This window comes from Microcaecilia unicolor, chromosome 11, assembly GCF_901765095.1.
Source record: "Microcaecilia unicolor chromosome 11, aMicUni1.1, whole genome shotgun sequence".
NCBI lineage: Eukaryota > Metazoa > Chordata > Amphibia > Gymnophiona > Siphonopidae > Microcaecilia > Microcaecilia unicolor.
This window is the reverse complement of record NC_044041.1, coordinates 75,466,830-75,482,522: the sequence shown is the minus strand read 5'-3', so window position 1 is coordinate 75,482,522 and position 15,693 is coordinate 75,466,830. Positions and strand designations below refer to the sequence as shown.

At 44.9% G+C, this 15,693-nt stretch overlaps 1 protein-coding gene across 1 annotated transcript in view; it reads left to right on the top strand.

The window, feature by feature from the left end:
- Nucleotides 1–15,693, top strand: part of NCAN (neurocan) — a 143,296-nt gene that overhangs the window by 96,994 nt on the left and 30,609 nt on the right. The window contains exon 12 of the mRNA XM_030219917.1: nucleotides 5,403–5,519. Coding sequence (XP_030075777.1) covers nucleotides 5,403–5,519 — 117 coding nt within the window. The remainder of the gene's footprint in view (nucleotides 1–5,402; nucleotides 5,520–15,693) is intronic.

The following is a 15,693-nucleotide window of genomic DNA, read 5'->3' as shown; positions in this document are numbered from 1 at the left end:
GATGGGCGTCCATCTTGTTTCAATAATACGGGTTTCCCCGCCCCTGTCCTCAGGAAAACTTGGGCATCCTTTTCGATTATGCCCCTCAATGTCACCCATAGATGATGAAAACCATCCCTGGGTTAAAATCAATTGATCCAATAAACTAAACAATTTATAAAATCCAAAGGAGGATTTTTCAACAAACCAGCAGAACTGATATCTAATGAACAAAAATTTGTAACTAGTCGTTTGAGTAAAGGATTCAATTCATAAGCAGAGATGGCAGTGGTGTACCAAGGGCAGGGCGGTGGGGGCAGTCCACCCCAGGTGCACACTGTAAGGGGGTGCAGAGAGCAGCCATGTCGCTATCGGCTCCGCCAGTTCCCTGCTCCCTATGACATTATTTCCTTTTCTGGGGCAGGGAACCAGCAGAGCCAACAACCGCGCAACTGCTCCCTGCACCCCCAGGATTGGGGGGGGGGGTGGAGGTGATGCGCCAGTGGGGTGTCGTGATTCACGGGGGGGGGGGTGATTCGCTTGGGGGGAAGTGATGTGCCTGAGGAGGCGCAGCGGTGATCCGCCCCGGGTGGCAGCCGACCTAGGATCACCACTGAGAGATGGGCTTAAAAGTTGACCATTCTCTGTCTACAGGTAAGACAAATAAGGATTTATCAAGTTTAACAGAAGCAGGGGTTTCTATTGTACTAAAAGAATGATAAATTTTATCAACATTTGATGAAAAATAAGTAGCTAAATCATTTGCTGAAGGTTGAGAATGAACAGCAGACAATGATATACAAGGGGGAGTAATAAAATGATTTTCAAGTTAAAATAATTTATTCAAATTGGGATGATCTATTCCCACCAATTCAGAGTGATAAACTTGTTTAGCTGAATTCACTTTTTTTTAAATAAGATTTTAACAATAATTTCCATCTTGCTTTATCTTTTGCATCTTTGGATTTGCACCATGTCTTTTCAACTTGGCGATATTCACATTTTAACAAAAGTAAGGTATCAGAAAACCAAGGAGCATTATTCTTCCTAGCATAGTACCTAGATATTAAAAATGCTATGGTATCAAGTTTTCTTTTAGTAATACTGTTCCAATTATCTAATAATTTATCTGGATCTGTTTCAATAATATTCAGTTGAGGAACTACTGAACCTCAAAAAGTTTTGCCCTCAAAGAAAAGACAGCATTACAAATATTATACCAGTCCCTAGAACACACCAACACAGTAACAGCAACATAAACCCTTTTTTATACCAGGCATATTGTGAAGCAATACAAAGCTCTACAGAACAAGTCACTCAAGACCTAGAACAAATCTACCATGCCAGCACTAATTTCCAAAATGGACAGGTCTCCTGCCCATTTCAGATTTCTTCTCTCATGCGCACCATCTATCTACCCTCTGTGTCTCTATCGTCATTTCATGTCCATCATCTCACTTCAGTGTCCCTATCTTCCCCTGTCCAGCATCTTTCCTACATGACCCTGTCTTCTCATTTCCAGCATCTCCCATCTGTGTTGCAGACCTTATACTCCTTTCTGTGACCACATTTCTGCTCTCCTGTCCAGCATCAGCCCTCTGTGTCCCTATTCCCTACCATGACTAGCATCTTCCCTCTGTATCCCTATATTTCCCCTGATTCAGCTTTTTCCACTTCTTCCCTACCCCTCTTGCCTCCCCCTTCCATGGTTTGCCAACACCCCTCATCCTTCCCCACCAGTCCAGCCCCTTCCCTCAAATTGTCTACATTCCTTCATTACATATACACTGCAATGAAAGGGACAGGCCTCAGAGCCTTGCGCTTAAGTGGTCTGTCAGTCTCTGCCGGTCCTGCTCCCTTGGGAACAGGAAATGGGCATGGGGGGGGGGGGGGAGGTGGACCAGCAGAGACTAGCAGACTTGAACACAGGGCTCCACAGACCATTCATTTTCATTGTAGTGCAAAGACAGTGAAGAAACATAGAAAATTTGAGGGGGAAATGGTTGGGGAAGGAAGGATGGGGTTTTAGTGGACTGCAGTGAGGAAGAAGACATTAAGGGAATATGCTAGACTATGTGAGGGGGGAGAGAGAGGAAGAGTGGAGAAGTTGGTCATGAGAAGGGATAGGGGCATGGAGAACTAGTTGCCCTGGATCCGTCAGCTGCTCTGCTGTTGCTCTGTCTGTCCTACCAGATCAGGGCTTTTTTGCAGGTGATAAGAAAATGTGCTGGTATGCCATACTGATGGGTACCATCTGAAAAAAAGCCCTGCTTAAAGCTAAGGTTGCCTTGTAACTCTGTGGCCTTAGGTTGCCTTTGTAACTCTTTGGTCTTTCTTGCACAGAGAGAATTTATCACTCAGCCTACAAGGGTTAAACAATTACTGACTGGAGCACTGATCCTAACCATAAAAACATCCCTGTAAAGCTGAAAATGGTATTCTGATGATGAAAGCATTGCCACCTAGTCCATGAGGTTTACCATGTTGATTTCACTGTCTGCCCTGTAATTCTGTCCTCCCCTTCTGATGGTGATGGGTGTGGGGGGGGGGGATATGTTCACCCAGACCATCTGCTTTGCTGAACTGAACCTCAAAGCTAGCTACTTTTATTGGTGGTGTAATATCTCTCTCTGTCTCTGTCTCTCTCTCTTGCAGAAGTCAGGCCAGATTCCGTGAGAAAGGAGCAGCTTAAGTGATGGGGGGGGGGGGGAGGGGGGAAGACATTTCACTGCCACTGCATCCAAGCACATAGGGGCTGGATGCCACCTCCTGCATGGTGTCTGTTTCTATGACAACCAGTATCTTGAAAAAGTTGATCTCACCTTGGAGGGTGTCTGCTTCTAAAAATCTCACCCCCTCCCCACTCCAACTCCTGATCCATTCACCCTCTCTTCCCTTACCATGCCTGATTAATGACATTGAAATGACAACTTTTTCTTCCTTTCAGCATTTGGTATTTATTTATTTATTTATTAGTATTTATTTACTGTCTTTTTGAAAGAATTCACTCAAGGCGGTGTACAGTAAGAATAAATCAAACATAAGCAATAGACAATTACAGCAGTAAAAATATTCAAATAACAATGCAAAGTATGGCATAATTTACTACTTATAATGTCAACACAATATGTAATAAAACATTTTAATAGACTGCGTAGGATATAAGCAAAGATGGAACATATAGATAGGTAAGAGAGTAAGAGGAGTTAGAAAATAAGGTGACTAATTTTTAAGTAAAGTTGCACATGAGGTCAGAGAGATGTTATCTCAGCTAGGGTAGGAGTGGATAAACATGTCCTGCTGCAGTATGTGCAGCCTGTGTGTGTGAGAGAAGTTAATTACTTCTTCCCTTAAAGGCCTTGTTGAAGATTCAAGCTTTCACCTGCTTCCTGAAGTAGAGATAGTCTTGGGTTAAGCAGAGCCTTTCAGGGAGAGCATTCCAGAGTGTGGGGGCTGCTCCAGAGAAGGCTCGTGTAATGTCTTTTGGAGGGTGTGGTTAGGGATACCCCTTGGGAGGACCTTAATGTTCTTCGAGGTGTGTAGAGGGTCATCCCATTCTTCAAGTACTCAAGGCCATTTCCTTTAAGGGCCTTGAAGATCAGACATAGAGTTTTAAATTTAGCCCTGTATGGTAGCTAGTGAAGTTTTTGCAAAAATGTTGTGATGTGGTCATGTCACTTGCAACCTTCTAATAGTCTTGCTGCAGCATTCTAAATCAATTGGAGCTGGTGTAGACCCTTTGTAGTCAGATCATTGTAGAGTGCATTACAGTAAACCAGTCTTAATGTTATCATGACATGCACAACTGGGATAAGATTTTCCTTCTCGATGTAAGGAGAGGGGCAGCGTAGTTGTCGTAAATAGTAGAAGCAGCTATTTAAAGTTGCTTGGATTTGGGGATTCAGAGTAAGTGTTGAATCTAACTGTATTCCAAGTTTCCTAACTTGTGATTTGAGGGGGAGTTCATACTTCCCAAAAGGAAGATTTTTATGTCAAGTATGTGTCCACTCGTGTTAGGGACCCAGAGAAGCTTGGCTTTACTTGGGTTCAGGCAAAGTTTGTTGTGCTTAACCCATTCTTGAATTGATGTTACAGGTAATCAGTTTATTCGGGGCTGTAGGTAAGTCAGGTTCAATGGGTATGAGTAGATGCACATCATCTGAATAGATGTAGAACTGAGTGTCCATTGACCTAATCAGCTCGGCTAGTGGTTTGAGGTATAGATTGCAAGGTTAGTTTTCACATTTAGTGTCTCTGCCCCCCCACACACACTTTCATCTTGAATTGCTGATTGTAAGCTCATTGTGGAAGGACCTACAGAATAGCTCAGCCCGTACCTTGAAAGATGGAGCCATCTCCTCCTCACCTCAGCTGAACTGTGAATTGTTTGTCAGCGTGTACACACTTTTCTTGGCCTATTTTCCATCTTTTCCTCAAATGTCTCTTCTCATTCTTATTCAGAGAGGCAATGAAGCAGGGAGGGAGGAGCAGGGCTGGGAGTGTAATCATTTGATTCATGCTGCTGCCTTTCCAGTGTCGGTTCTCCTTTACAGATAAACACAGCTTGACTAAATTTTACATCTTTAGAAGCACAGTAAATGATTTGCCTACCAAGGCCTTTGACGCTCCACCTGTGCATCTTTTTAATTTGTCTTGCATCCGTGTGCAAAGCAATGCATTGGGTTTCTCTCAGGGTTGTTTCAATTGCTCAGCCATAACCAATTATGAAAAGGGAGTGGGGTTGGGGTGGGGAGTCACATAGACAGTTTGGCTTTTCACCAGATTCAGTTTTGTACAGGACCCACCGAGAGACACAGCCGAGCCCAGGGCAGGACCACTGGCTGACCGTTCCCCCCCCCCCCCCCCCAACCTGGGCTGCCTCTCACATTCGGGCTACTGCTCCTGCCCACTCCCTTACCTTCCTGGGCCTGACTGCTCCTCCCTCAGTCTTTCTTTCGTCTCCTGCTCCGGTGTGCTGGGACCGGGATGATTGCATTAACGGGATAACCTCTGAAGTGCCGATTTCTCTTAATAAAACTGACCTGAAATAGGTGTTTGAAAACAGGCTTGTACTAGGCTGTCCCTTATACAATTACCCTCCACGTGGGCAGATTCCAGGGTTCTTCCTCAACTTTATAAAAAAGAAAAAAAAAACAATGCACCTTTTCACAAGGTCAGAAAATTCACAAAACATGAGTACCATTTATATGCTCTTGAAATCCTTTGCTTTTTTTTTTTTTACACTTTTTGTCTTTCTTTCATCCATTTTGTCCTCTTATCTGTTTTCAGGTGTTGTGAGCTGCAGTCTTTCAGTGGAGTTGGGGGGAGGGGGGGGGGGTTGTAGAGAGAAGCTCTCTACCCTGCCTCCTTTTTCCAGCACTCTGACAGTAACACAACCCCCTTCTTGTCTTTCCTTCCTGCAGCTGACTCTGACCCCTGTGAAAACAACCCCTGCCTTCATGGAGGAACTTGTCAGATGAATGACTCCTTGTATAGCTGCAGCTGTGAGCCAGGCTTCACGGGGGAGAACTGTGAAATAGGTAAGAAATGGCCTACCTGTTACTGCTAGTGATGTGTTCATGACGCTCATTGCCAAAAGCCAAGTTATGTTCAATCTGTGTTCCTCTGGACACACTAGAGACTATTCTAATTTCAGTAATATTGCCCTAGAGCTACAACATGTCTGGCTGACTTGTAGCCTAGTGGTTAAATCAGTGGGCTGAAAGCTACAGAAGCCAGATTCAAATAGCATTAATACTTCTTATGATATTGGGCAAGTCACTTAAGTGACATTTTTGAGGGAGAGTGTCAGGGGGGCAGAGAGAGGGCATTCCTGTGCTAATTAACACAGCTAAATTATAGCACACTAATTGGTTAGGGTATGGATAGCGTGTGACCCTTTACCACTTACAAAGTGGGTGGCGGTAAGTGTTCATGCGATTAAGTTTTTTTTAATGGTCTTGTGCTAATGGCATTAGCTCATGACCGTTAATACAAAAAGGCCATTTATAAGGATGCGGTAGAAATGGACTTAGTGTAAGAGTGCATGTTAAGGCCACGTTTTACCGCAGCTTAGTAAAAGTGCCCCTTAACTGTCTGTTTTCTCAGATAGGAACATAAGGGGCAATTCTAGAAGTGGGCAGTTCCTTCCAGTTGCACATGGAAGTGGCAGCTCCTTCGAGGGCTGCCGAGAGACTGGGTCAGGCCCGGGGCAAGGCTGCCCCTGGGCCCCCCCCCAGGTCATCATTGTCGCCGCCACCGCCCCCCCTCTGTCCACCACCGTGCTGGGCCCCCCTGAATTCAAATCATAGCGCCTCACCTCAACCTCGCTCCGTGTGAAAGAAGATCAGCAGCGGCAGTCTGCAGATCGCCTCCCTTTGGGCCTTCCCTCCCTGTGTCCCACCCTCGTCTGATGTAACCTGCCCCCCCCCCCCTCAGCGGCCATGGCTCTGTCCCTGGTCCTCCCATGCTCCACCCATGTGAATACCCCCTTGCGATTGGTGCTTAGTTGCTGTACTGCCACTTAACGCGAAAGCATTGGTATTATGTACATCAGAGCCCGACCAAAACCAATATCTTCGGTTTCAGCCGAAATGAAATGTGGGGCCAAAATTGGCTGCTCGAATTCAGCTGAAACCGAATCTGAAAATGAATGTAGCCTAGCTCCGGTCCTGGTCCTGCCCCTACCCCAACCTTCCCGGACACCCCCAGCCTACCTTTCCATTGGTGCAGGACTGATCCACTCGCTCCCATGCAGGGCTGGCTCCTCCTTCAAAATGGCTGCCAGGACTTCCAGCGGCAATCTCACGGTTGGGAGTGACCGAGAGAGAGCCTGCCGTCAGTGGGTGTGTCTGGAAGAGGGCCTGTCACCAGCGGGTGTGTCCAGGAGAGGGGGGGCTTCTGCCAGCGGGTGTGTTGGCATAGGGGCCGAAACTGAAATAACATTGAACATGGATTTCGGGCTGATTTCAGCATCAAAGACTTTATTTCCGATCTGAGGAAGAAGGGCAACCTTCGAAAGCTAATCAGGAAATGTATTAAGTTATGTCCAATAAAAAAGGTATCATCTTATTTTCTTTTCCATGTTTTATTTTGTTTGATTTCTATTGATAGCATCAAAGACGAAACCAAAACTGAAATTCAGTCAGCCTCTACTGTACATGTATGCTCATAAATGATGCATAAATGTGGGCTCCAGTTAGGTTGAGTAAAGTGGTGTGTAGCCATGTTAGCTCACTTTTAAATAAATAGAGATAGAACAAAACAGAAAATAAAACGAGATACCTTTTTTTTTTTTGGACTAGCTTAATACATTTTTGATGAGCTTTAGAAGGCAATCCTTTCTTCTTCAGATCAGAAATGAGCAAATGATGACATATCAGATTATATATGTAAAACAAAAACATTCCAAAGACAGTCTCATGGGGAAAGGTCCCATACATACAGTGGTGTGCTGGTAAATTTTTAACAACAGGCTCTCTCCCCGGTCCACCTCGGCACCCCCCTGTCCACCACTGCACCCCACCCCCCCCCCCCACCCCCCCCCCCCCACCCCCCCCCACCCCCGTCCACCTCTGCGCCCCCCCAAAATTGCAGAGCTGGCTATAGCCGGGGGGGCAATGCATTACTCTCTCCAGGAAAAAAAAATTAAATGAACCCAGGTTCCAATCTAATTCATGTTTAATGTGGGATAAAATGCCATAAATAAGTAAATAAATAAATATAAACTTTTAAAGTTGAGCACCTGATTCTCAAAGTGAACATATTCCAAACACTATAATGAAAATAAAATGATTTTTTTCTACCTTTGTTGTCTGGTGACTGTTTTTCTGATCATGCTGGCCCAGTATCCGATTCTGCTGCTATCTGTCCTCTTAACTCCGTTTCCAGGGCTTCCTTTCCGTTTATTTCTTTCCCTTCCTCCTTTCTTCTTCATTTCTGGTCCTCAGCTTCTGCCTATTTTCTTCATCCATGTGCAGTTTGTCTCCTCTCTTCCTTTTCCCTCATCTCATCTCCTTCCTCACTCTTCCCTCCCCTCCATCCATGTCCAGCATTTCTTCTCTCTCCCCTCCTCTCCCCTGCCCTGCATGCACCCATACCCAGAGACCCTCCTCTCCCCTGCCCTCCATCCACCCATGTCCAGCAGTGACCCTCTCCTGCCCTCCATGATCCACCCATGTCCAGCAGTGACCCTCCTCTCCCCTGCCCTGCCCTCCATGCACCCATACCCAGTGACCCTCCTCTCCCCTGCCCTGCATTCACCCATACCCAGAGACCCTCCTCTCCCCTGCCCTCCATCCACCCATGTCCAGCAGTGACCCTCTCCTGCCCTCCATGATCCACCAATGTCCAGCAGTGACCCTCTTCTCCCCTGCCCTCCATGCACCCATACCCAGTGACCCTCCTCTCCCCTGCCCTGCATGCACCCATACCCAGAGACCCTCCTCTCCCCTGCCCTCCATCCACCCATGTCCAGCAGTGACCCTCTCCTGCCCTCCATGATCCACCCATGTCCAGCAGTGACCCTCCTCTTCTCTTCTCTCCCCTGCCCTGTATGCACCAGTGACCCTTCTCTCCCCTCCATCAACCCATGCCCAGCGGCTCCCTTCTCTCCCCTGCCACCCCCTCCCGACTTGTTCAGCAAATTCTCCTGCTTCCTCCCTCCCTCCCTCCCTCCCTCCGGATCCGGTCTCTCACCGACCCTGCCTTGGCCATCGAATTGTTCGGGGCAGGCAGTGTTGCCTGCCGGCTGCCATCGCGATTGGGCGGCGGAGGAGAGTCAGCGATGGCAGCGGGCAGGCAACACTGCCTGCCCCGAACAATTCGATTGCCAAGGTAGGGTCGGTGAGGGACCGAATCCGGAGGGAGGAGGGAGGGAGAGCCGGCTCGCCCTTTCCAACAACCGGCTCGCAAGTCCGAGCAAAATTTAACAACCGGATCTTGCGAGCCGGAGCGAGCCGGCTCCAGCACACCACTGCATACATATATACTCTAATGTGTCATCATTTGCTCATTTCTGATCTGAGTTATTTCCTGTAGATATCCTTCTCAGAACTGTGTTAAAAGACATTAATAATGGTAATTGAGCTGATATTCACAGCCAATTATGCTTTTGCTGGTAGCCAGTGACTGTATAATCCATAACATTTCAGAAGTTATGTAGCTAGTGTTGGACAGTTAATAACTAAATGGTGCAATACTATCTGTATGATTGTGGGCTGGGTTAGGAGGGGGGTGAGGCAGCCCTAAAAATGATCTACATCAGCAGTTCTCAAACCTATCCTGGGGAACCACCAGCCAGTCGGGTTTTCAGGATATCCCTAATGAATATGCATGCGGCAGATTTGCATGCCTGTTACCTCCATTATATGCAAACCTTTCTCATGCATATTCATTAGGGATACCCTGAAAACCTGACTGGCTGGTGGTCCCCCAGGACAGGTTTGAGAATCAATGATCTAGATACAGTGTTATACAGCTGTTAAATGGATAATTTATACATTTAGTTATACATTTAGTTAAAGTCTGCTGAACAGACAGTGCCAGAGTAGTCACCAGTCAGCGCTTCTACATATACAGATAGCAGAACTGAATACACAGATTAATACAGCTGAATGTTAACTCCCAATTCAACTTATCATCTTTTATAGCCCCACTTGATGTATACCAGTGTCTGGTACAATGTGTTCCTGCTCCAAAGAGCTGACAGTATTATATAAAAGATGTATTTCTCAGCTAGCATTAGTTTGTCAGTAGTTGTTTGAGGGACCTGAATTTGTTTTATAAATGCTGAAGTATGATTGGGAATTTGAACCCTTGTTTTCAGTCCATCACTTTAACATCGAGGCCACATCCTCTCCTCTTTTACAGTAAGATTTTACTCCTCAGCTTTCTTATCTGTACATTTGAGTTTCAATTCACTACCTGGAAAAATGGAAGGAAATCGTTTAAGGACCAGCCCTGTAACTCAGGCTATAGCACTTTGACTAGAGTTATTTGAGTTTAGATGCCTCTTTGGGGGTCGCTGAGGGAGAGAAGATGTTGACCGCTTGTGGCAGCCCCACTTCTTCATGAGTAGGGATGATGGTGTGCTTCACAGGAGATGCCCATCCAGCCCTGCAGTCGATGAGGGTCTCAGAGATGTCTAGGCAAACCTTCAACTAATTGGGCAGGAAAGATGTTTATTTAAAAAGGTAAGAATATGATGACAGCTATATCCCAGCAGATCGTGGAAAGGGAAAGAGAGATTTAAAACCAAGTGATAGAAAATAAAACAATGCAACAAGACAGGCTCATTTCATTTCCTTTCAAACAAAACAAAACAAAAAAACCCTTGCCATAATTGATTGTTTTTGCTTTGTTTCTTTAATACTGCACACTAAAATAATAATTTAAAAACATTAAAATGTGGAATCAAACAAAATTCAGACACAAGGCAAAAACAACGTGAAACAAAATGAAATTAAAGAGGTTTTTTTGGCTACCCACCCCTACCAAAAACGTCTTCAGTTACCAGAAAGGCAGACATGGGGACCTCCACAAGAGAAAGCGCAACTCATTTTCTGAAATGATAGCAGAACCCATAACCAGTCTCTGGCCAGTTGAAACTGGAAGGCTGGAGCGCCTGGTAGCCAGTGATCTGGAGAGGCAGGGAATTGTAGGGTCAATGACAATGGGATGCAGGCCTAAAGGCCAGACCAGTGCTGACCCCTTGTTTAAAAGGCAACAGGAAATCAATCCCCAATGACCTGCTAAATGTTGCAGAAGGAGCTTCAACTGTTAATGTGAGACTTTCTGAACGCTTTTGGTGCCGTTTGCATCCATCTGGCATATTAAAATGCATTTTCCAAGGAACTGTTCCAGATTTCATGAGTTATTCTTCAAAGTCATTTGTCTGGACTGTAGGAAAACAGTGAGTACTTAAAAATTGCATCACCAACCAAGAGCAGCGATGTGCATTTGGATTTAGCTCACGCCTTTCACTCTAGTTCAAGGTACAGTAAGTATTTTTCCTATTCTTGGAGAGCTTACAGGCTGGTACATTGGGTCCATACAGGTTCAGAGAGGAGAGAGTCCCTAACACTATACTGAGACACTGGGTCATTCCTGGCTTAGAGGAGAGAGTCGCTTAACACCATGCAGGGACACTGGGTCAGTGCTAGCTCTTAGGGGAGAATGTCTCCATACATCGTGCTGAGACACTGGGTCAGTACTGGCTAACAGAGATTTCCTAATATCATGCTGAGATACTGGGTCAGTGCTATTTCATAGGGGAGAATGCCTCCATACATTGTGCTGAGACATTGGGTCAGTACTGGTTCGGAGGGGAGAGTGTCTCCATACACAATGTTGGAACACTGGGTCAGTACTGGCTCAGAGGGAAGAGTGTCTCTTAATACCTTGCTGGGACACTGGATCTGTACTGGCTCAGAGGGAAGAGTGTCTCTTAATACCATGCTGAGACACTAAGCTGGTGCTGGCTCAGAGAGGTGAATATCTTCAAACACGATGCTGGGACATTGGATCAGTATTCCCTCCTGCAATGCCATTCCCAGTTGCCCCATCCAGGTATTTGCCTGACCCAGCATGTCTTCTGAGATCTCATGGTTCCGAAGCAGTCAATGCTTGTGCTACAAATTTCAGACTGAATCCCAGATAATGAAGAAAACAAGCCTGAGAAAGATGTTTCTTCTAGCTGCAGTTTCCTTGGCCTGTTGCAGCTGATTCTCTGTTGGGGTCAGGCAAGTACAGGGATCCTTCCACTTCCACATGGAGAGCTGAGAATCTGCTTTCCTTTGCACAGTGATGTGTCTGCTGTCCCCTGAGTGAGGCATTCTGTGAAGATCAGTTTCTTCTACTCACAGGTCTGCTTGTAGTGCTCGTCTTTGCATCGATTGAGCAGAGTGAGAAGACTCCAGCCTTGGGCAGCAGAGCTAGCTCTGTAATTATACCTTCCACCTCCTCCTCCTCCTCCTGCCCCAGGGGTGGATAGAGAAATTCAGTGGTGAATTACTGTGCTGTAATTACCTAACTACAAAGCATAAAAATGCCTCTGTGTTAGAAATGAAAGAAAATGATTGTTAAAAAAAATAAAAGTCAGTGTCCGAAAGGAGAGAACATGCCAATCTTACATCTTTGGGCCTTCAAGAAAAAGACAATGGCAGTCCTTTATTGTGAAAAAGACCCGACACGGGCCGTGTTTCGGCGCACAAGCGCCTGCCTCAGGGGTCTAACATAAAAACACAAAGATAATTATAAATACACATTTCACAAAAATTAACATCCATATCATAAAGTGATAAACAATTAAAATGCAAAAACATAAAAATAATAAGATATAAAATACAATATTAAAAATAAATATATGAGGATCAAGATCTTGTCAGTGATAACCCAAAATGTTTAAAATAAAATGAAATAACTAAAATAAACTTCCATGAACCATCATATACACATTAATAACACCATTTACAAAATCATAGAATGAATTAAAATAATATGATATATTAACCTATTGTGATATGACTTACTCTGTAAATATTATAGTATCATGAGTGTTATGGTGAATTGTATGTTGTGAGCAAGCAGTGCTCAATATATATCTACATGAAAAAAGGGGGGAATGGCTTACCAAAGTGTGTCTTCACAATATATGAGCAGGAATGTTCAGACAGTCTGAGTAAATTGCCTAATGTGAAACAAGAAGGTGTGTTTAAATATCCATTGAATACTTAAGAAAAAGAGCTCATCTCTATGGTCCATTATAAACAATTGGGCATAGTGTTTAAAAATCTTGAATGAGTACTATCACTTCTATGATCCACCCCACACAAACCAGGAAGATTTACCTAGAAGCTTAATTTTAAATTCACACCTCAAAGTTAAACATTATTTGAAAACACAAACGGAGTGGCCCTGAGCCATAAACATTACTCAGAGCTCTATGGTCCATCCAGTCTGCCCAACAAAATTATCTCATAGCATAAGGTCTGATGTAATATACATATGCATACTTGATCCTGATTTGTCCTTGCCATTATCAGGGCACAGACTGTAGAAGTCTGCCAGGTACTAGCCTTATTCTATAATTGCTGAAGCCATCATTGAAGCCCACTCCAGCCCATCCAAATCTCTCCAGCCACGATCAGGGCTCTGACTGTCGGGTCTTTCTCTTGGAACTTTATAAAGATCCAGTCTTCCAGGACAGACTTATTAACCGTTGGAGGCCCTGCCTTCTTCTGATGTTGCAGAGAACTTAGGGCCCTGAATTTCCATTCCATTGGGCAGACTGTTCTTTCCAATACTTGGGTATCCAACTGACTATGGACGTATCTCAGCTTTATCACCTGAATGTATCAGCTCTGGCGGATGCCTCTAAGAGACTTTTGGAAGGTTGGAGAGATCTCCCTTTGACACTGTTGGTTAGGGTGAGCTTAGTAAAAAATGGTGTTGTTTCCAAAATGGCTTTACTCCAGAAGGACTTGAAGGTCCTTAAACGTTTACTATCCCAGTTTTGCTGGGCCTATAAGAAACTAAACATTTGTTTTTCCTTTTTGGTAGGAGTATGGAACAAAGGAGGTTTAGGGCTATCGAATGTGAAATTATATAATCAAGTTTGTTTACTGTGACACATAGAGGATTGGTTCCTGCACACTCAATTTTATACTCCACTAGACTTAGAATCTGCATTTTATGCTCCCTATAACTTTATTACATAACAAACAGGCCCAACTCCCTCTGGCTATCAGAGTTTCTATTTCAGGCCTCCAAAAGGATTACACCAAACTTAAAGGTGGGAGCGAGATTTGGGAACCCTGTTGACTCGTTGGGATATTCCACGCACTTTGAAGAGTATACCAGCTCTCACTGCTGATGTGCACTTAAGGGAATGCTCTTATCAAGTTTTCCACAGAACCTATTTGACCAAATCACAATTGTTCCACATGGGGGGATACCAGATTCCCTTTGTCCTAAGTGTAGCCATCCTTTTATCACTTGTTTTGGACACGTCCCAAGCTTCAGTTCTTGGGCCACATTTGGAGATTCATGGTATTGCTGTTGGAGAGGGGATATTAGGTACAGTGGAACAATTCCTACTAGATATACCAGCAGCTTTTTTGGGGCCACAAAAGGGTAATGTTATGTTGTCTCATAAAATGAGTTTGATAGTGCGCAAATGCATTTTACAATACTTGACCTCGACTGAGCCCTCGGCTTACTGACACTGGAAGAACCAATTACACATGTTGGCGATATGGGAGGCTAGAGAGACAAAAGGGTCATTTAATAGTAAGTGTTCATTTTCCAGGAGAACATATACTTCTTTTTTATGAGTCCAACTTCATTTGGTACCATTTATCCACAGTGAAACCGTGTCATTTATTCACTGACCGGATAAAGAAAACTCAGCTCTGGCAACCTAGTTACGTTGTAGATGATGGCAGATAAAGACTGAAGTGCCTCATCCGGTCTGCCCGATAAGATGCAGGATAAAGTTGAAGCCCTACTGGCCAACGTGAAGCAGACACTCAGCAGGAAAAGTCTCTCTAACCCGCTCTTTGCTTCCATGTTCAATTGCAGCCAGGAACCACCAGCTTCTTTCAAAGCAGGGCTGCGTGGGAGCTGTGCCAGCATGAGGTGGTATTATCACTCCAAAAACAGAGATGTACCTTTATGCGTAATAAGAATCTTGAGCAACTTCACACTAGGCCAGTCTGATGCTAAATTCATTTCTCCTCTTATGCTTCCCATGAATAACGTTCATCAAATTTTGAACCCTTGTATATATTGAGGTCAATATTTGAAGCGATTTAACCAGCCAGAAATGGCTCCTTGTCTGCTGAAATCACTGGTGTGGGGCATCTGCTGAAATTCAGCGGTACTTAACTAGTTAGTACCACTGATTAATCACAGACCGCTAAACTCAAAACCAGCTATTAAGTGGGTGGTCCGGGAGCAGAGCCAGCGCTTATGAGGCTAAGTGGAAATATTCAGCAGTTGAACTGCCCACGTTAAACAGCCATTTCGGACCGCATAAAACACAACCCTATCTGTGGGACCCTTTTACAGAGTGGCAGTAAGCCCACGTTAATCTGGAGCTACCACAGGCCCAACGCAGGCATCGGCGGTAATTCCAGCCCCAGTGTATGCCATTTCCCAAGCTAGGGAAAATCGGCCTGTATCAGCTCTTTATCTGCCGTCATCTACTATGTTACTACGTATTTTTTCAGTGCGGCACTAACCTGGTGGTAATTGGGCAGCACTGAGGGCTACCTGGTTACTGCTGAGTTAGTGCAGGAGCCTTTACTGCCACCTCAGTGAGTGGTGATAAGTGCTTCCCCTCGCATGGCCATGCAATAAGAGCAATCTTACCGCATGGCTATGGCTATTTTCAGCCTTTTTTGCCCTCCGCAGTAAAAATGGCCCCAACCACTAGCGCAGGGACCTTTTTACCACAGCTTGGTAAAAGGACCCCTTTATGAGGTATCACTTAGGCGGTGAAATGCTCAATATTACATTTAACCACATACAGAGATAGCCAGACGCATAAACCTGAATATTAGTGCCAGTGCATATCCAGGAATAATGCCGGTGGTGGCTAAAAAATCGCCACCGCTACTGGCTGAATAGCTGCTTGAGAGGCAAGCGCTTCACACCCTTGTGATGCTCAGATGTAATTTCTGTGCTAACATGGTTGCATTTCCAGACCACCCA